This window comes from Pelodiscus sinensis, chromosome 24, assembly GCF_052426305.1.
Source record: "Pelodiscus sinensis isolate ZL-2025 chromosome 24, ASM5242630v1, whole genome shotgun sequence".
Classification (NCBI taxonomy): Eukaryota; Metazoa; Chordata; order Testudines; family Trionychidae; genus Pelodiscus; species Pelodiscus sinensis.
Window position 1 is genome coordinate 6130017 of NC_143075.1, and position 21058 is coordinate 6151074.

Here is a 21058-nt window from a genome sequence, read left to right on the forward strand (position 1 = left end):
GCGAGTGTGGGAAACATCAACAAGCCTGAGACTCACATCGCGGCTGGGCCCTTCGGGGGTATAAATAGAGGCTGTCACACCGCCTTGGGCTCAGCACTGGCACTCACCCACAGATCTGTGCCCGTAACAGACAGGGAGAAGAATGGCTCCCAGCAACAGCTTCATGGCCCACGTGGAGGAGAAACTGCTTCCAAAAGAGAAGAATAAAGTAAGTAGAGCAATGGATAAGGCTGGGGAAATGACGCGAGGTCCTGTAGCCCCTTAGAGACTAACAAAAATATACATATAGTATCATGAGCTTTCGTGGACAAAACAATATGTTTGTTAGCCTCTAAGGACTACTCGTTTTTAAAGCTACAGACTAACACAGCTCCCTCTCTGAGACCTTTAAACATGCAAGGCTGGGAAGTGTGTGTTAGGTTAAGGACTCCTCATGCATCTGAAACTTCCAAGCCAGCTGCGTGTTACCTAACTAATTTTATACCGGAACATCAGAGAGATCATACATGCATGAAAATAAGGATAAATAGATAGTGAGCGAGTAAAAAAAAAACCACCATGTAAAGAACGAGATTAAAGATTGGTGTAAAGGAGATAGAGGTAAAAGAGGAAGATAGATGGACGCACGCTCAGAACCACCGACTTTCCACAGAGTAGGAATTTGTCTTAATGGACGTGGGTGGGATTCAACCAAGTTTATGTAAATAAATTGGATCCAAGTGTATCCCTAACAAACTGGCCCCTCTCTTGTGCAGCTGAGGAAGCCGGTGGTGGAGAAAATGCGCCGGGACCGGATTAACAGCAGCATTGAGCAGCTGAAACTCCTGCTGGAGAAGGAGATCCAGAGACACCAGCCCAACTCCAAGCTGGAGAAGGCCGACATCCTAGAAGTGGCCGTGGGCTACCTGAAACAGCAGAGCCAGCTGCAGGCACAAAGTGAGTATGCAGCATGCTTTATCGCTCCACCCCACCTGGGGCTGCTTTGCCAGGGCCGGCTCCTCCAAACCTTTGCTCACATGAGTAGACTTTACTCCTGGGGGAGTCAATGGGACCCTTTGCGTAAGGACTAGCCACATGAGCAAGGGTTTGTGGGACCTCCTGTTGAGCCCTTCAGATGTATTAGACTGCTCGGAGTTTGGACCGACCATTAACATGTTGATTCTCTCCCCTTCCTTTTCCAGTGTTCAGCCCGAAGTGCCCTGAACAGGATTTCAGCACTGGCTATCTGCAGTGCCTGAAGGAAGCCCTGCGGTTCCTCTCCTATTGTGAGCCTAAGAAGGAAGCTCAGGCACAGCTGATCAAGCATTTCTGCAGAGCTCAGATGATTCCAGACAACCTGAGCTCACCCCCCATGCACAGCTCACCCCCTTTGCCATGTCTGGTATCTAGGAAGCATCCTGTCCAGAAAAACACCCCTGCAGCTGTTGCTGCCATCTGGAGACCATGGTAGACTGGACTTTTGGAGGCGGGGTGCACTGCAAAACCAAAGGGATCTCTGAGTGAATGGTCCCTCTTTAAAGTAGGAAACTTTGATTTCCAGGAGGGGTTTTATGGTTTGTCCTGAGAAATGGTCTCAGCAGCAGTTTCCCTTCATAGTGAAGGACGGTGTCTGTATCTTGCAGCAAGCACACTGCCCTTATGGGTGTTTCCGAGCTCAATACCGGGCTAAGCCCGTTGGCACTTTACAGAGTCAATCTCTGACTGACTTCCATCAGAGTTTAGCTTGAGAAGGCTCTCTCTCCAGTGCCCTTTGAAGTCCATGGGAATCTCCATGGATTTCCATGGGCATTGAATCAGGAGCTTTTTTGGCCCTACGTTGGGTATTGACCTTCAAGCAGAAGGGCCATGTGAAGATGTAATTTGTATGACAAAGAGAGTCTAGACTTTACCTTTTGAGTGAAAGATTTGATTCCGAAATATCGATGCTTCTGAAGTCCCTACGCTATCGTAGTATAAACTCTTGTGCAAAGTTATTATGATAACGATTTACTGTAGGAGAAATTCTCTCAACATGCAGCATGGGTTGATCTCAGTTGAGGGATTATTGATGCCTTTTGTAAAGGAAGTACCTGCTGTGTATCTTAATTAATGGGAATGGAAGGTGGAAAATGTGTACTCTACAGTCATTCACTGAATATGCTGATGAGCTTAATAGGCTTTTATAAAGTTGCCACGTATTCATCGTCTGTGATGTTGAAAGTGACATTGGTTCCATCAATGTAAATATCAATAAAATGCTTTTTATTCATTGATCTTTTGTTTGAAGTCCTTAAAACATGGAATTTTATGGGGCAATGTGAGGGTAACATCAGGACTCGAAGTGTGCCGGGTGAGAGGAGAGTCACAAGGGGTCCAGGGAGACCAAGCAAAAACATTTTTTTCAGAATCTAGCCAGATTGCTTAGGGCACTGGCTTTCAGCACTGTCTTCTAAATGCTGCTGCTCCCAGATTATGACAGACAACCCCCCTATTTTAGTCTATATACAGAATGAGGCTGTGTAGGGATGTTGCTCTTTGTAAATGCTATAAGCTCTCCAGTGCGCACACACATGTAAGCAGCTACACAGATTTCAGCTGGAAAAGAAGCAGGATTTGGCCTAAAAAGATAAACAAAAAAGCTACTAAAAATAAAGTCACAAAGGCCTATTGTGTATTAAAGGTGAACTAAAATGCTATAAACAGATGTGTAAGATTCCCTAACGGATCATGCACAGACTTCAAAGTAAAACATCAAAAAAACATTTCACTGCCCTCCCTCACCAATAGTTAATTTTTCTGCCATGCCCTGAGTTCACAACCCAATGCTTCCTTCTCCTCCAGACATTGGTGGCATGGAAAACACATTTGAACTATGAAGAATTCAGCACTTTGCTCTGTTTTAAAGCCCTGAACCTGCCCCCCTTGAGGTCAAAAAGGAAAATTCCCATTTTCTTTAATAGGTGAAAATTCAGGGATCACATGGTGTTTTAATATTAGTACCTTCTGTTCACAGAAACCTGAATACAGGTTCTCGAAGGAAACAAAAAGCTTCTCCTTTCTCCTTTAAAATATAAGCTGCATGTCTATACCATCAAGTAAGGATTTCCTTTTCAAATTATTTTCTCTTGTTTTTTATAAGCATTTCATTCTCATCTTTAAGGAATCCAAGGAAGCCTCAAAAAGTCAGCATTAGTCCAGGAAGATCAAGCAGTGTTGCGACTCAAGAGATTTTGATATGACTCCCTGCTCTGCCACTGATGTGCTAAATGGGCAAGTCACTTCATCTCTCTGCCTCAGTTTCCCTATCTGTAGACTTGGGAATGATAACATTGTCCCACCTGTTCTAAAGCACTTTGAGATAGCTGAAGGTCAATCTCTATACAAATGCTAGAGGTTATTCTGTACTAACTATAAATTTTTAACATGGGCTTGTTTCCTTCAAAGAAATGCTGCCACACTCCAGACCCTATTGAGGTACAAAAATATAACAGCGACATGTCCCCTTTGATCCCTCCCACCATAGCAATAAAGAAAACAAGCCCTGCATGCCCTCCTCAATGAGGGCTTACAAAACCCTGAAAACCCCACCATGCTAATTAGGAAAAACTTAAAAAACAACGAATAGTCTAGTAGCTCTATAAAGACTAACAAAACACGTGGATGGTATCATGAACTTCCATGGGCAAAACCCACTTCTTCAGATGACCAAAGATCCAAGATAAATAAGGATAAATAAGGGAAGGGGGGGGGGGGAGAAAAAGAGAGATAGTGAGTAGATAAAACTTAAAAAACAACAATCAGTCTAGCAGCACTCTAGGGACCAACAAAACATGCAGATGGTGAGTCAAGCTAAACGAATCCAGGCTGCTAGGATACTTGTGAACCACGGATGTGGGTGTAATAGCCAGTCACTCCTCTGTCCAGGGACAGCTATGGAAAATGAAGGAAGACAGACTGAGAAGATTTGAAGCTGGGAGAGAGAAGAGTGTGAGTGGTTATCAAGCCCCTAAGCATGGACTTTATTGGGTAACGCAAAGCCAGCTTGGAGCACCTTCCACACTCTCTCACAAAAATGTTTTACAGAATTTGTCATGGACTCAGCCATCTTGTGGGCAGGGTGGTGCAGCAGCACCCTGCCTCAGTTTCCCCTCACCGAGGTTTCAATGTCACAAAAGTCCAAACAAACAAGAGTTCTTCCACTCTGCTTGGGCTCTTCTTTAGCTCGCCCCCAGGGGAGGCCTTCCAACCTGGGGTCTTCTCCCAGCAGGAGCCTCTCTGGTCTGCCACGCTTTTGCATCCTGCAACTTGGTGCTCCACTTCCCAAAGTCAGTCTCAACAATGGTGCCATAGGAGTAAACCCTTCTCAGGTGCCCCACTTGCCCACAGGCAAAGGTCTGTGGCTACGGATATTTGCATTTGCAGCGTTCCCGATATGTGCTGCTGCTACTACTTCTCCAGGACTGCCAGCTGCCTTTGCAGAGAAAACTGTGCCTCTTGCTGCCTCTCTGTTCCTCAGCAGAACTTCCTGGCTTGGCCCGTGCCATCTGGAGCAGGAACCATAGCAGTTACTGCTGACCCCACATATACTATTTAACCACCGGATAAGGCCGCGCTGCTCTTTGGCTTCCTCTTCTCCATTCTCCTCTCATCACTAAGGGGCATGCACAGAACAAATCCTGCTGACTGCACCTGTGTTAGAGATCCTTACCAGTGAGCGCCCCCTCACGGTCTAGCGTGTCTCTAGGACAAACCTGCCTTGGTTTCCCCTTTTCAGGGCATCTCATAAAGCCCTCCAGCCTGGTTTGGCTGTTGCAGTGACTTGGTCCTCTGGCTATGCCATTTACCAGACAGACTTCCGCCCTTTCTAGGATATACCCATCAAACCAACAAACACAAAAACTCACAGCATCTACATCCCAGCTGCAAGATAGACCCAGTCCTCCTGTCCTGGAGGTCTGGTCTGGCTTATTTTTTTACTGAGCACTGGCAGCAACTCCCTCCCTGTGCTCTTCCTCCTTCTCTGCAGAGAGTCCTTCAGCTTCGCTCAGCCCTCTTCTTTCTTTTCCTAGGCACTAAGCCCATCTCTTGTCAAAGAGCCAGCCACCCTGTGACAGAGGTAAACAGCATTTTCAATAGTAACTTTTAAACTCCAGCCCTTACCTGCAGTACGCGTCTCGTTGCATATAAGAAGTGCTACTCCCCAGAGAAATCCCACTCACTAGCCAGCTCAGCAAGGAATGCTGATGCTTTACCTTCCCTGTCTGAGGTTCCCGATTAAATTAAATGTGCAGATAATTATCAAAAATGCTAGCTTGCCGTATTATTTCTAAAAATTATTGGTGGCTCCTGTACTGTGTATATTTATAAGCGTATATGGTAAGGAATCATCGTGCATTGAGAATGGATGATTCCCATCATTGGCCAAATAGCCTATCTCCCCTGTGATTCCATGAAAGACATGTCCTTGAAATGCTGAATTTCTACTGAAATAATTTCTCTTTAAAAACCCAGGGTTAACCGAGCACACCCAGTCTCCCAGCCAAGCACAACCCAGAGTCAATGGTTTACTGCCAAGAACAACACTGATTGGTCAGTCCCCACCTAGCTTTGGCAGGGAATCTGCAGTAAGTTTCTTTGCTATGTTTATAGAAAGAATTAAAAAAAAAGTAACCGGACAATAGAATCTTTTTGCCTTTCCTCCATGTGTTTACATGGGCCCTTCATGTTATTCTTGTACTATGAACACAGGAACCGGCTGCATTAATTCAATAAATGTCAGGAGCCGGCTGCAGTAATTCAATATATGTATACCTTTTTTTTCTTGCTGCTTTTGTGATTTAATTCAAGGCTGATCCTGATTTTTGTGACTAGATTAATTATTCATAAATATTCACCAAATGATTCAAATTGAAGAATCTTCAAACTGTAGTGGACCCAGATTGATCACTGAGCTGGGACATGGAAGACCTGCTCATCCACTAGCTTGCTGTGTGAAAATAGGAAAGTCACATTCTCTGCCTCAGTTTCCCCATCTGTAAAACTAGTAATTATTTGGACTGCTGGAGTGCCTGAGAGCCCCAGTCATGGGCAGTGGACATAGGGCTCGACAAATAGTGTAATCCACCCTGAAAGAGCTGGCACAGAGCGATCTGTGCATGTGCAGAGCGCAGGACCGCACAGCTGGCGAGCAGGGCTCGCCGCCGCTCGGCGAGCCCTAAACTCTACCAATAAAATAGTGCTACATAAGAACTAAAAATTATTATTATTTAGTTAGTTAATTGCAAGCTCTTTGTTATGGCAACTCACCATTCTTTGCAGTATTTAATGGTTCATATGGCATATATTCTGCTCCCAGACTGGTTGAACGAAACTTTTTTAACATGAGAAGGGTGATTAATGAATACCACGTTTCAGTACAAATATAAAAAGTTTGCAAACATTTTTATAAAAAGTGGAAGTCACATATTTAAAAAGCACAAGGAAACTCCTCGCTCAAATATCAGTCAATCAGATTCAAGCTGTTTGTTTATGCATGTGTGGGGGTTTTTAAATTAACAAACCAATTCTAATGAACTGAGATTACAAATGAAGACAGGGGACATGATTCTGCTCTACCTAGAAAGAAGGTAAGTAGTAATGCAATTTGATATTACCACACGCTACCTTCTAGAGAGACTGTACTCAATACAGACAAGGAATAGAATCACTCACGTTTCTCTTAGCTATTATAGATCTACTTAGAGTAAACTGCTAGTATGTGTATAACTATCTCATACAGCTAATATGCATCTTTTGGGAGTAAACTGAGCCATGAGCCACATCACACGCTGCTTGAGTGTAAGCTGATGAAGTCAAACGGAAAAACAGAAAAGATAAACTTTGAGAACCAGAGTTTATGGGCCTCTGGGTCTACGTCTGATCTCACTTGCACTGGTGTAAATCAGAAACAAGTCAGAAAATTTACACCTCTGGAAAACTGGTGTAGGATGAGAATCCAGCCTATAAGGCTGGCATCTCCTGCCACTCATACTGGTATAAATCAGGAAGAGAGATGCCTGCATTTTCACTGCCAGGGTTACGCTTGCTCTGTGGAGAACATAAATGCATCCCCCCCGAACTGTGCATCCAGGGCTATCTTCACATAACCCGTCCCTTTTTCATATTGTGCCACTTCCTGACTTCATGTCACCCGGCCTCCTGAAAAGGATCAATACTGCATACGCATGTGCATATTACAGGAACACTTACGGTCTTTTTCTGTACCTTAGCGAGCTTAAAATCTAGCTGACAATCCCTCGTCCAGCCACCTATTTTGTGTCAAAGAGCATAACATTCCCAAGTTTTCAAAAGGCCTGGATAATACTGATCGATCAACGTGCTCCTTGGGAAAATAGCTCTCCAGATGGTCTATTGGGACAGGAATTGCTGGTAATCACAATGCGGCGTCAAAGAGCGTCACTAATGGGAGCTGTTGTGAGGCACGCTTCTTTTGTGAGCCCCTTGAATGTCACAAATAGGGAAGAAAGTGTGGGAAACTCAGAGAAACTCAGGCCCACACTCTGAGGTTAATAGGGTCTTTGTCAAAAGAGTATCCTTGGGCTGTGGGATCAGCATAATAAACACCACGCTCCGCAAGGGCGGGAGAGCACTGAGAAAAGGCACAGTCACCCACAGGATAAGATGGGAGAAAGAAAGAAAAAAGAAGCAACCCTGTATGCGTTTGATCGTTATGACTGATAAAATGCTGCAAGCCGGATTCTCGTTTACACTGAGACCTGGCCCTAGCACGGGTGGGTGCCAGTGCAAGGTCACATGACCCAGGCCTTAGAACTCTAGCAATGTCACTTATTTCTGGGGCCAATTTTTAATCAATACAAAACGCCAAGTGTCACGAGATAGACCAACCCCTCCACTCTCCTGGGGGATTGTGATCAGAGTTCTGAAGCTGTGCTATATTCGGGGTGCAGCGATTTGACTGTCAACATAACTCGTGATTGAACAAGTCCCCCAAGAAAACGAACGTCACAGGTGCAGTGGCTTAAGCGCTGACCTTCAGTCTCCCTCTCAAGGTCCAGTCCTTATTTCACGGCAATGAAACATGACAGGAAGTATTACAATGAAGAGACCACACCAAATGCCCCCACTAGCAAGCATGTGGGTGAAACAAGACAATCACTGTGCTCTGAATGAACTCTCCCAGAAAAATCTAGCCATATATTTCAGAAATGTGCATCTGTCTTTCTGTCTGTATGTGAGTCTGTTTGTCCAAGAACGAAACCGTAAGAGTTAGGACCACCAAATTTGACAGGCAGCTTCCTCTTATCCTAACTTAAAGCAAGGTCAGGGTTTGGTTGTGCCAGGACGGTGGGATGTGCCTAGAATTTGACTGTTTCTCTTAACATGCAAAGGGAGGGATCTGGCTGGAAGAACAGTTATACTGTGGAATGACCACAGGGGAACAGAAGCAACCCAGCCAGAAGCCACTGACCAGCAGCACCTGACATCTCAGCCCCATGGAGCAGCTGCCAGCCACTGTGTGGTCCCCACCACTCCAAGGCCTGTCCTAGGGAGCACCAGCGGACAGCCCAGGCCCACCGAGAGAGAAGCCAGCAGCCAGAGTATGAGCCCCATCCGCGGGCAAGGCCAGGTAAGTTGTCTAGTGATAAAAACTAGACAAAAAAGTCATGTCAGCCATGGGGGAGTACTTTTCACAAAGCCATCTCACTGTATCTGACTTCTCAGGCCTCATCCTCAAAGGGAACTTGCACAAATCCTTCAAAAGATGAGCCCGGGAGCTCAAATTAATAACTTTGCCTGACATGAAAAATCACAGACTGCATAGAGACACTGGATTTATGGCTTATTACAACAATCCATAACTTACACCATAGAGAAGAATCTAGCCTAGGGAACAGAATAGGACAGTAGCATCCCACTCTAATCATCCTGATTTCCCACATCCAGAGGTGATTATAATGAGCGTATGGCAATATAGTCAACGTTTGCTTCCGTGTGTAATGCACATTGCATTTATTTCCACAAGGAATCTAGTCATGTAGAAGCCTTAAATTAGGGATTTTATTAAACTGAGGTTACCATGTCAGAAAATACCAACTCTTACCGTAAAGTATATAGATCTGCATAATACAGTCACTCAAAGCAGCTGCAAAAGGAATGGTTCATTTCTTTGATTTGCGAGGAGGTGGGGGACTTGGTGCTAGAGTTCTGGTCTTTCCCAACTGGTGACAGAGAGAGAGAGACGCTGGCGTTTGTAACCCCAGAGGCTTGTTGTTTGTGCGTGCAATGCAAGGCAACCTGCCTGGTTCACCATTCACCTCAGAGGGTGTGAGTCCGGGATTTTGAGAGTTTCCCACACATTGCCCCATTCACACTGTTAAACTGTCAACAATAGAAGTGTGCCGCTGCGAGTCCTGAGCGGAAAGCTAATGCCTTCTACACCATCTGGCCAGCACTCAGAGCAAGGGATAATGCTTTAATCAATGAGGGCTGCTCCAGCCCTCTGGGTTCCCGGGCACTGCGCTGGGGAGGACGGCGTTATCTAAAACCACTCGTTTCATAGTTCCAGAACTGGAAATTGGATCAAAGCTTCCCAGGCCAAAGGAAACCTCCCACCCCACAGTGCCCTTCTGCTGCGGAAAGCACATCTCAGTCTCATCCAGCGTACGGCTTGACATACAGCCCAATGCAGCTGACACACTGCTGGGTCTGTACCCTGAGCTTCATTATATGTTCACTGTGAGCTACAACAATGGTCCAAGTGTGTGTGGCACTGCATTGGCTCTTATAAAATAACAATCATAACGATTCAAAAGGTACAAAGTAACCTAGAAGCAAACTTTTAATGGGCCCTGCACTGCCAAGTCACTTTGGTGCTTTTGAAAAACAATAAATAATGCTATTAACGTATAACATGCCAGGACGTATGGAACTCATTGTCACAGGAAGTCATGGAGTTAGCAGCAACTGAGTCATAAAGACAGCTAGATAACTTTATGGCAAAATCATGTGACCAGTAAAATAAACTTTGCAGGATCTCAGATTCTAGCAGATTCACCCTTTCAACATTTGTGAATTATTATTTACATGCAGCAAGTGATATGCAATACCATTATTAGCCCCATTTTTTCACAGGGGAAACTGAGGCACAGAAAGGCATAACTTGCCTGAGGTTACCAAGGGAGGTTAGACAAAAGGTTTATTTATTGTTTTTCTCTGCATTTTAAAAGGCTGCCAAAGAGTGTTAGTTGGGGCTGTCATTAACATCTTTGTACTGATGGGAAACTGAGGCACATAGCAAATCAGCTCCTTAACCTCTGAGCAGCAGAGCTGAAGAAGTAGGGTCTGTGGGTGGAAGGCTGACTTTGGGAATAGAGCATTGGGTTGGGACTCAGGAGATCTGTATTCTGTTCCTGTTTTGGTCATTGACCTGTCATATGATCTTAGACTCAGATTTTAAGGCCAGAAGGGACCATCATGATTATTTAATCACACCTCCCTCATAGCACAGACCCAAGCCTCTCACCCACTCTGTTGCAGGCCCATCACCTCTGAGTTACCAACGTCCTCAAAACTTCTTTTGAGGACTTCAAATTACAGAGAATCCCCCATTTACTCTAGTTGAAAAAGAAGACCCATGCCCCAACCCGCAGAGGAAGGCAGTCGCTTCCCCTTCTGTACCTCAGTTTATCCATCTCTAAAATGGGAATAGGGATACTGCAAGAGCTACTGTTGATGAGCTCTCTGTAGGTGCTAAGTGTATTATTCCCAACTTCCAGTTCTGGACTGTACAGTGCCTGAGAGGACAGCCATGTCCACAAGGTACTCCACCAAAATCAATGGTGCCCCAAGCAAACCCGGCAGTCTGACCACACATGACCAAGAGCAGCATTGGCACCTGTCGATACAGGATCTCACATGCTGGCTCTGACACCATTTGCTGGAAAGATTCTAACATCATGGTTCAGGGCAGCACGTGACTCTGCCTCTGGTGTGGTAATGAGTCAAACTCTCCGACATCTGTAGCCTTTTCCCCCCCAAAGGTGTTTTTAGTGTGATCGTGAGTGAGTCCTTTCTCTCTGACCTCCCCCCTTATTTCCTGTGGGTACGCTGTGTGACTGTGAGGGTGGTTTTTTTTCCAGTACATTACTTCTGATGATTAAGTTTATACTATTAAACTGCTGTCCAGCCCCTGAATGTACATGTGTGTGTTAAAGTTTTTCCTAATGTTCAATCTAAACCTCTCTTCCTGTAATTTAAGCCCATTGTTTCTTGTCCTGGTCTTGTTGGTTAAGAAGAACAATTTACCACCCTCCTCTTTATAACAATCTTTTTTGTCATTTTATGTACTTGAACGCTTGCAAGCAATGCTTACTAAACAGTGATGATTAGGATTACTTTGATATAAATTAAGAAAGAAACATGAACCTAGATCTACATGTTTTGTTAACAGTCTAAATATTCAAGAGCACAAGACCTGTGGTAAGAGCAGAAGAAGTGATCAGAAAAACATTACTCTAAATCTCTTTAACCACCCAGCCAACCTCTCTGGAACAGGATCCAGGATTTCTGGCATCAGGTCAGATGAAAAAAAAACAAATATTACTTAAGCGACAAGGAGTCCTGTGACACCTTATAGACAAACAGATGTATTGGAGCATAAGCTTTCGTGGGCAAAGACCCACTTCATCAGATGCGTCTTTGCCCACGAAAGCTTATGCTCCAATCCATCTGCTTTTGCAGATCCAGACTAACACGGCTGCCCCTCAAATATTACTTAATTCTTTAGAAAGTAGTCTCTTGGTCAGATGAGTGCCCACCTCGTGCCGTTCTCACGCTTCCCTGTGGCTGGCTGACTGTGCCAAAAACATCTAATGTGCATGGGTATATAACAGTCAAACATATTGAAAACCTCTGTGTGCATGTGAGAGAGTCAGAGATTGGAACTGAAGTCAGGAAATCCTGCAGTATTACAGCTATTTTGTAGATAGAACAGCTGTGGCCCAGTACGGGTCAGGGCATGAGTTTCTTGGTACCTCAGTTTCCGAATGCAGAGTGTTTCAGGAGGAGATTCCCCTATTGCTATGCCTCAGCGTCATATGCAGTCAGTTGTGAGGCTTAATTCATGACTATTGGTCTAATGCTCTAAGATACCAAATGGAAGATGCCAGGGAAGGGCAAAACTACTCTTAATTATTATTATACAGATTTGCCATTATAGGAGGAATTGAGATTGTCCAGAAAAAAAGCAAAAAAAAAAAAAAAAAAAGTTTTTAAGACTTGAAAAGAGTGACAGAGGAAACAGAATTTATATAAAAGATGGGGAGAAAAGCCTTTTGAACGGGATCATCCTTAAAAAGATCCCCTCCCCACCAACAGGGGTTTTCCCTTTTGATTTTGATCAGTTGCCTGGAAATTGACAAGCACTGTATTCATCGAAGCACGGTTTAATGTCAATGAAAAGGTTTAGTCCCTCTAATGCTGGACTTTTTCCTTTACAGCGTCTCTTCTGGGCACAGGAAAGTAGGGGACATTTTCCCTTCCTGGGAGCTGTCTTCTGTGCTTAATTTCACTACAGCCTGGGAAAAAGCAACATATTGAGATGTTGACGGTCCCCACATCAGGCCCAAGTTTGATTATAATGACGGCAAACGCTTTCCCACGTTCTTACTCTGTCCCTCCAAAGCCAGTCCCTATTGTGTAACACACTCCCCAGTCCACCTGCTCCTTTGGGAGCAGGGTATTATCCCCTGGCAATTCACAGTCAATTTACCATGCTGTAATAGATGCTTTCTCTATTGTCCTAGTAAAAGCAGGGATTGGCTAGTGAGTGTGGGAAACTGAAAGAAGCTTAGGACCCAGACATTTGTATGCAGCTTAGGAGTATAAATAGAAGAGCTCTCCAGCTCCTTTCTGCACTGGCTAAACAGCAGGATCTGCACTTGAACATTTTGGGATAATGGCACCGAACGCTGTCTCGCTGGAAATCCTAACCCCCAAGGAGAAAAACAGAGTAGGTACTCCCTGCTTTCTGCAACGTGCACTAAGGGGCAAGCGGCTGATACTGGCTGAGCTGCTTACAGAGAAGATGGCAAACGAAGGGAAAAGGAAACTGATCACTAACTTTCTCTCCCCTCTTGTGTTTTTTGCAGCTGAGGAAGCCAATTGTAGAGAAGTTGCGCCGGGACCGGATTAACAGCAGCATCGAGCAGCTGAAGCTCCTGCTGGAGAAGGAGTTCCAGAGACACCAGCCCAACTCCAAGCTGGAGAAGGCCGACATCCTGGAGATGACGGTCAGCTACCTGAAATACAGGCAAGGTAAGTGCCTTCCCCTTGCTTTTGGAGAATTGTCCTGTCCTGCATTTACCCCTGGTCCAAACGCCAGCCTAAATGTCCCTGTTTAAAACCCATCTCCATCTTTTCTCTCTTCCCAGCTTTTGCACCCTCTTCTACAAGCCTGCAGCAGGATTATAGTGAAGGGTATTCCTGGTGCCTCAAAGAAGCTCTGCAGTTCCTGTCTCTCCATTCTGCGAGCACAGATACACAGAAGAAACTGCTGTGCCACTTCCAGAAGCCTGAAGTTACAGCCACAGACTCGAAAGCTCCAGCTGCATCCTCTGCAGCTTATCAAATGTCTGCAACACAAGCAGCACTGAAGCCCACAGGCAGACTGTGGAGACCCTGGTAGATCTGAAGGACTTTTTTATTGTTTCTGGATGGTCACTTGTAGTCCAGAGGAGACTGTGACTTGCTGTACAAGTCCTGTCACTCCTCTAATGAGTAGGGAAGAATGCTTTCCATTTATAGGGCATATTTATGCTTGGATGTCAGTTTCCCTTCTCCTAGAAGGCTCTAAATGCTCCCACCATGTGAGGAGGTAGCTATTCTAAAAGAATGTACTAAGTAATCCTCATGGTAGGATGACTAAGTAGTTGTTCAAAATGAAATATTTAATATGTTTTGGTAACCTTGCTGAGGTTTTTGAGTGTGTTTGTTTAGAAAGAAGTAACTTCTAGGAAGTTGTAGGCTAACCTTTTTAAACTTTCCACTCAGTTGGAGTGCCTTCAATTTTAGCAGCCCGAGTCTCATAGAACATTGATTTTTGAAGCATGCAGCATCTTACGCCACTTGACTTCAACTTGAACTTGTGAAAATCAATGTCCTACGAATCACAAGGCTAGCATCCAATCTTAGTGGGCACCTTGGAAAATCTGGATCTCATTATTGGTGTAGTAGGGGTTCTATCATGTTTATAGAGTTTATTGAGTGTACTCGGGAAAATGTTACACCATAACTAAAGCTACGTAGAGGAGATTCTTCTGGATGTATTACTCTCAAAAGCAGAGTATTGTTTGTTATGCTCAGGCTATGCAATGCCTTTTATAAAGGCAATAACTTGTTTTGTATCCTCATAGGAAGAAAAGTAACGGCTTGTATTGTCGGTTTTACAAGAAATATTTTGCAAAGTCTTTCATGAAAGGCAACCGTAAGAATTATATTTACATTTTTGTACCATAATGTTATGGGAGGTAGTCTGTTTATTATAATCCTCAGAGGATGGTGTGATGTGTATGTGCCAGGTGCACCGATTGTGGGATCTGTGTTTGAAACCTTTTTGAATTTCAAACCTGCAGAAACTTTGCACACAGTTAAAATAAAATCTGACTATTGAATCGATATGCAGCAAGTTATTCTCCCCTGTGCAGAAATCCCTCACTGATGCCCTTTTGAGAGAGGCTTCATAGGACAGCAGTGGTGACAGTAACTTAACATTTCTTACAGGCACTGTCCTATTGCAACCCGGGTTCCTGCCAGCTATTTAAATAGCTCCTTGCTAGCTTTTGCTGCTGCTCAGCCAGGTGTTGCTGGAGCGGCACACCGGGTCGCTTACTTTCACCGCTGCAGGATAGTGCTACTTAAACAACTAATGCAGGAGACATGATGATAGATACACAAAGATCACAGTTTACCTGTGGAGCAAACCAGGTTTGCAAAGTTTGCTTTGAGGCACAGTAATCTGAATGACTCCTATTGATTAACATACAGAGTGGCGCTGACAAGTTCAGAAGCAGCCAGAGTCAGCCTTCCTCAACTATGGGGAAAGCATGAATAGGGACCAGTCATGTACGGGTTTGCAGGATCAACATGCACATTCTATAATGCAGCAGCAAGCTCACTCTTTAACTCCCTATCCAACACCAGAGGATGCCTTTAATTCAGAAGGGTAATATTTTCACAAGCCATTTGCTGTCTGCCTTTGGGTTTAATAAGGCAGATGCCAGATCCAGTGAAGTCATGGCTTGTGCCCCTGTTTTGTTGGGAATGTGCCAGGAGACAGAATAGGGAAAGCAAAGTCCTAGGTAAGGGGAAGAAGAGTCCAACAAATAGGATTCTGTAGTAAACTTTCAAGGCTGCTCACAAGAACACATTAGTTCAAAGATGGAGACACAACTATAGTATAGGCTGAACCTCTCTAGACTGGCATCCTCAGAACCTAATCGGTGCCAAACCAAAGAATTTGCCAATCCAAAGGAGGTCAATGTTGTCTAGCAGCATTGCCAACACTTCCACTGCTTAATGGGCTCTTAGACGACATTTAGGGATAAATCAGAGCTAATAATAGCACAGAACACTGAGAGCCAGAACTGGTGGCTGTAAATAAACTTTATGGGACTGTGGGAAATTTGGCCTCACCCATAAATGAACATGTGGCTACTAAAATCATGTTGGGCCACAGATGTTGCCAGACCAGAGAGTGCTGGATTAGAGAGGTTCAACCTGCACTGTACTTTTAACTGATTCTTTTCACAAACTAGATATACTCCTTTACAAACAAAAAAATTGCAAACACTTTGCAGACATCCAAAAACAAAATTAAGCCCTTACATATTATGATTCCCACTTTAGATATAGAAGAACTAAGACCAAGATTAAAGTAAAAATATTCAAAACAAGACTCTAATCTTCAGATGTCCAACTTCAGGCACCTAAGACCTGATTTTCCAAGGTGATAAAAGAACACAGATTGACAAACTTCAACTGGAGTTGTGAGCAATCCGTGCCTTCAGAAATCAAGTCCTAGATGTCTCAACTCAGTCACACCCAAAAAATGAAGGCAACCAAACATCACTAGAGACTTGGACCCATGTGACTTACCAACATCACCAAAAAAGCTGGTGTCACAGCTGGATTTACCTCAGGAGTTCCTGGGTCTCAGTCCTATATTCAGATTGCTGCGTCAAGGTGGTTCTGATTTATCTATGAATGAGAAAAATGAAGGCCATCATTTAAAAGCAGAAAATCCACTTCAAGAAAGGAAAAAACAACTTCCTGAGTGAAAATAAACCTTGCTTAGGCACTTAATATTTAATTCCCTTTTTTGCGTATATTAAATAGATGCAGGGCAGCAGCAGTTACTAGTGAGAGATGCAGGGAAATTTAACTCCAACTAGTTTTCTACATAAAGCAGAATTATTTGTAGCTAGCTACTTAGGTTGATTCTTGCAGGGTGAAAGCCAGTATATACGGAGCTTGAACCTGAAACACTGACATGAATGGGCACAGTATTAAGGCCAGAGTGGGGAAATTCAAGACCACAAAACTCAAACTATATGTTAGATTAATAAAAGCTATCCGTTTGCTCAGAGAAAGAGGAATATTAGGCGCTGTTAAGACGACGGTACTCTCCCTCCTTTCAGTTAACCCCAGATTTACCTCCATTCCATACCTGCCTTCACCTCCTATTTTTTAATGCAAATATTTTACCTGAGAACTGCAGAACACATATGCACAAAGCTAGAAAATAGTGCTTGCAATAAGGGAATATATCTCCTCTTGAATCACAGAAACTAGAGGTTTGCCCAGTCTTATCAAATGGGTCTCCTGCGGCACACTTGCAAGTATTTTGTCTATTCCTGTATTAATATCTCAATTGTAGTGGTTCCACCAAGGCCCCTGTATCAGTGTAAGCTCTATGTATCGCCACTTCTCTGCCCCATTACTAGATTATAACTAGTAGAGCTATTTGTTTGACTCTGGCTTCCCATAGAAATAACCCTCCAACAACTCTAATCTTCTTTACCCACATTAAGCTATCACTCCAGTTTGCATTTGCACATGTTCAGGGAAGGATCATGTGATGATGTTTACTGCAGAAGCAGCACTATAATCGTCAATTGTACTGTGCCACCTTGTGGCCAAATTCAAGCACTGTGCCTATATGAAAAAGCAACACTGTACACTACTGTAAATTGCAATGCCTTTTCATCAGGATGAGTTTGGGGTCTTCATATTATAAATGAAAAGAGAATGCATCCATTAGTAATAATTTATCCTCAATTTTATTAATGTAGTGCCTGGAAAAAATCTCCTCTCTCACACCAAAGATGGAGCTGGGGGTACGAACTCACTGAAGAACAGTAAGGATATTATCATCTAATAAACCATCTTGTTAGTCTTTAAAGTGCTACATAGTCCTGTATTTTGTTTCAGTAAGGATATTATTAATTGCTAGTATTCTTAGCAACAAATTTATGACCATAAGGTATTTTGAGATCCTTGGATGAGAGATCCCATAGAAAGTATCATGGCTAAGAAAGCTAGACCATGATGCTATATTAGAGATGAGATTTATTTGCATCAGCATGCCTTTTCCCCTCAATGACTTTGGGACTTCAGATGAAGTGGAACACAAATCTCACAAACACCCCACACCGACTGTGGGGTGGTGAAAATGAAATGGCACCAGGGACAAGCCTCTCGGTGGCTCTGAGGTGCAAACAGAAATTAACCCGGATCCGCTCACCCCGATAACATTGCAAACCATAGAGCTAGACCCCCATAACTTTGTGGGGAGGGGCTGGTTATTTGGGATCAAAATCCAACCTACCAATAACTCTGAAAAGTAAAAAACACACAGCCCTGTCCCCCCCACACTAGGGATGTAAAATCCCATTTAATTAGTTAACCGGTTAAACGTTAAGTTTGTCCAATTAACTGGGGGAGTCTAGAGCACCCCTCCGCCCCCAGTCTGCATCGGGCCCCGAGGGGCTGGAACAGCGCCATGTCTGTGGCGGTTGGGGGGAGAAGGGCTGCTCCAGCCCCCACTGGTTAACCATAACTAGTACCCCCCACACGCTGAGGTGAGGCTTACCAGTCCACCACTTAATCGTTAACAACCCAACACACACACACAGTTTGTGCATTGCAGATAAAATGGGACCATGGTCCACACACCCTTAATTCGGGGGGGGGGGCAGGAGAGGGTACTCAGATGTAATGGGGCCAAGCCCCACCCTCTCACCCCGCCCTGGGCAAAAAGGCTGAATGCTGGCAAAGCTGCAGGGAGCGCCAACCTGGCCGCTCATTTGCATAATACATGCAACACGTTACATTACTATGTAAATATATGCGCATATATTTGCATGTCGATGAAGCCCAGCAAGGGGTGGGAGGCGTTCAAAATGGCGGAGCGGGGCGGGCGAGGTACCAGCAGCAGCAGCGGCGGCGACAGCAGCCTGGACAAGAGCATCACTCTCCCGCCTGACGAGATCTTCCGCAACCTGGAGAACGCCAAGCGCTTCGCCATAGATATCGGTAACCGGGCGGGCTCCTCGGAGGCGGCAGCGGGCGAGGACGGGCGGCGGCTGGGTCTGTACGCTCAGGGGAAACCGCCGGGACAGGCGGCGCGCAGGGCACGCTGGGAAACGCAGTCCCGTTGGGCGCGGCGCCCAGCGGTTGGAGCGGCACGCGGACTACAGCGCCCGGCGTGCGCCGAGGCGGGAGGGCGGAGCGGGCCCTGATGGGAGTTGTAGTCCGGCGGCGCTCCCGTGGCGCGGCGGGCGGCGGGCGACAGGACTACGAGCCCCAGCGTGCCGCGCGGGGCTGCTAACGGGCCGGGGTGGTAAACAGGCTGCTCCTGCCTTGGCGGGGCCAGCGCGGGAGGAGGGATGGGCCCCATTGAGGAGGCGATGAAGGGGGGGGTGGGCGCAGGGGTTGTTGGGGGAGACAGAATTTGGGGTGTGGGGGAGGGATGCTGCCCAGGAGGGGCTGGGTGGGTGCGAGCCCCCCTCCCATGGGAAGAGGCATTCACCTCGGGGGGGGGGGGTCTCCTCCCACCTTAGCCCCTGGAACAGGCCGCTCCAGCAAGAGTCTGCACTGCCCCATGAACCCTGGGCTCAGGCTCAAGCCCAGTCAGCCCCCCCCCCTTCCAGCCTCGGACCTCATGCTAACCCAGGCTCATCCCAGCCTCCCACTCGGGACCTAGGGTCCCACAGTCTCTGCAGCCCCCTTAGGCTTGAGCTCTGGGGTTAGGGAGGTAAAATGTCGCTTATTTGGCTAATCGAATAGTTGATAAGGAGGCTTCTGCCTTTGAAGTGTATCAACCGCGCCAGGCCTGTTGCTGCACTTCAACGGTGAAACAAAATACAGGACTATGTAGCACTTTAAAGACTAACAAGATGGTTTATTAGGTGATGAGCTTTCGTGGGCCAGACGCACTGCCTCAGATCAAAAAGTGATTTGATTACTATTTGATCAAATATCAGAACAAATATTTTGTTTCAGCTACACCAGACTAACACGGCTACATTTCTATCACTATTCTTCAAAGGTGAAAGCGCTGTGGGGAGCACGGGAGCGGGAGGGGCTCTAGCAGTGTCCCACTGGCCCCTCGCAGCATTTCAAAGCAGCAGCACCGCATGGAGCCTGGGTTCTGATAGAAGCAGCAAGGGGAAGGGAAGCGACTAGTCGACTAGCCTGTTGACTATCCGCTAAGCAAACACTTACAGGGTAGTTGACTTGTCATTCACATCCCTATCTGGGGTCCACCAAAATTATCTGACAATCCCCTTGACTGACTTTCTTTGACCTCTGGACTGGTAAGTTTGATGGACAGTCAAATTTTCCCGTGCTGCTCCGTAGACAAAGGGCTAGAATAGTCCTACATTGAGAGCGTGCTAGGAAGTCTGGAACACATCTGGAAAAAAAACGAGTAGTCCTGTGGCACCTTATACCTGCCTGAACTCTGGGCCACATAAGATGTTGGAGCCCCAGGTTGAGCTCAGGGTTAAACTTTTCTTAACGGGGGGAGGGGGTTTACAAGTGAATGTAGACATTCAAACCCTAAGTTAAGAACCCCAATGGCCGCTAATTTTGAATTGTACTAAAGTGGAGCTTATATGGTAGTGTAGACATACCTCTGAGGTTGTTGTCTCTCCTTCCCCCATCCCTTAAAAAAAAAAATCCCGTACATTCAGGAGGACTGTGTTTCTTCCTGATTTTCCTCCTGCTTGCTTTCTTTCTTTCTCCCCATTCTCTAAGGAAAATGTAAGGACTGTGGGGATACTGGTAGAGGAAGGGCTGGTTTCTGAATTGGTAGGGTTCTGATAGACTGACTATATTAACAGCTGACTGTTATCTATATTTCCCACAGCTGCACTCAGGGAGATCAGTTTTTTTTCTCTTTGCAAGTGTCAGTAAAACCCCAGTGGTAATTTACACAAAAGTCATAACATCCTGGACCAACGTGCATAGTTTGTCACAGTACAATCAAAAAATGAAAACTTAAAGCCTAGATACACAAGATGGAACAACTGTTCCTTGTTAGGACATTGTGGAATCTTTATACCAAGGAATAGAGAGACTAGAGAGGTAGATTTTCCTCTGCCTTTACAGCTCCTGATCACTGCAAGAAACTCCTTGAGGTGCAAATGAAGCAGCTCAGGGTCAAATTCCTGCAGATAGGGACCACTCTTGCTTCATTCATAGAAGCCAAAGGGAGTGGAATTGGACCACTTAGGTTTTCCCTCCTATTCTCTATTTTTACAATCACAGGAAATGTTTTGGGTTGTTTATTAAGCAGCACTTTTTTCTTAGATTTGCAGTTGGTTTCAGTTCAGGGTCTGTAGCATAAAAGCCTGAGACATTGTACAGAATTACAGGCTAATCACATGAGAGGTGTATGTGTTTGTTTGAGGATGAAGAAAAAGGGACTGGGGGTGTAATTCCTCTGAAAGGGACAGTTATTTATTTATTTTTATTTTAACTCCTGTTATATATTACT

General features: G+C 45.1%; 4 protein-coding genes across 5 annotated transcripts in view; 3 read left to right on the forward strand and 1 right to left on the reverse strand.

Annotated features, from left to right (window-relative positions):
• LOC102454721 (tumor necrosis factor receptor superfamily member 14) overlaps positions 1 to 18518 on the reverse strand; it is an 88406-nt gene extending 69888 nt beyond the window's left edge. The window contains exons 1-2 of the mRNA XM_089773215.1: positions 18485 to 18518; positions 16153 to 16254 (exon numbers count right to left, since the gene is read on the reverse strand). Of these exons, the coding sequence (XP_089629341.1) occupies positions 16153 to 16158 (6 nt within the window). The 5' untranslated portion in view covers positions 16159 to 16254; positions 18485 to 18518. The remainder of the gene's footprint in view (positions 1 to 16152; positions 16255 to 18484) is intronic.
• On the forward strand, positions 81 to 1450 carry LOC102454225 (transcription factor HES-5-like). The gene is made up of 3 exons (XM_006124674.5): positions 81 to 208; positions 756 to 936; positions 1182 to 1450. The coding sequence occupies exons 1-3, from the start codon at positions 143 to 145 to the stop codon at positions 1448 to 1450; spliced, it is 516 nt and encodes a 171-aa protein (XP_006124736.2). The 5' UTR covers positions 81 to 142.
• HES5 (hes family bHLH transcription factor 5) lies at positions 12927 to 16159 on the forward strand. The gene is made up of 3 exons (XM_006124675.5): positions 12927 to 13009; positions 13149 to 13314; positions 13431 to 16159. The coding sequence occupies exons 1-3, from the start codon at positions 12956 to 12958 to the stop codon at positions 13682 to 13684; spliced, it is 474 nt and encodes a 157-aa protein (XP_006124737.1). The 5' UTR covers positions 12927 to 12955; the 3' UTR covers positions 13685 to 16159.
• PANK4 (pantothenate kinase 4 (inactive)) overlaps positions 18436 to 21058 on the forward strand; it is a 35548-nt gene continuing 32925 nt past the window's right edge. For both annotated transcript variants that reach the window (XM_075906665.2, XM_075906666.2), the window contains exon 1: positions 18436 to 18591. In XM_075906665.2, the coding sequence (XP_075762780.2) occupies positions 18459 to 18591 (133 nt within the window). In that variant the 5' untranslated portion in view covers positions 18436 to 18458. The remainder of the gene's footprint in view (positions 18592 to 21058) is intronic.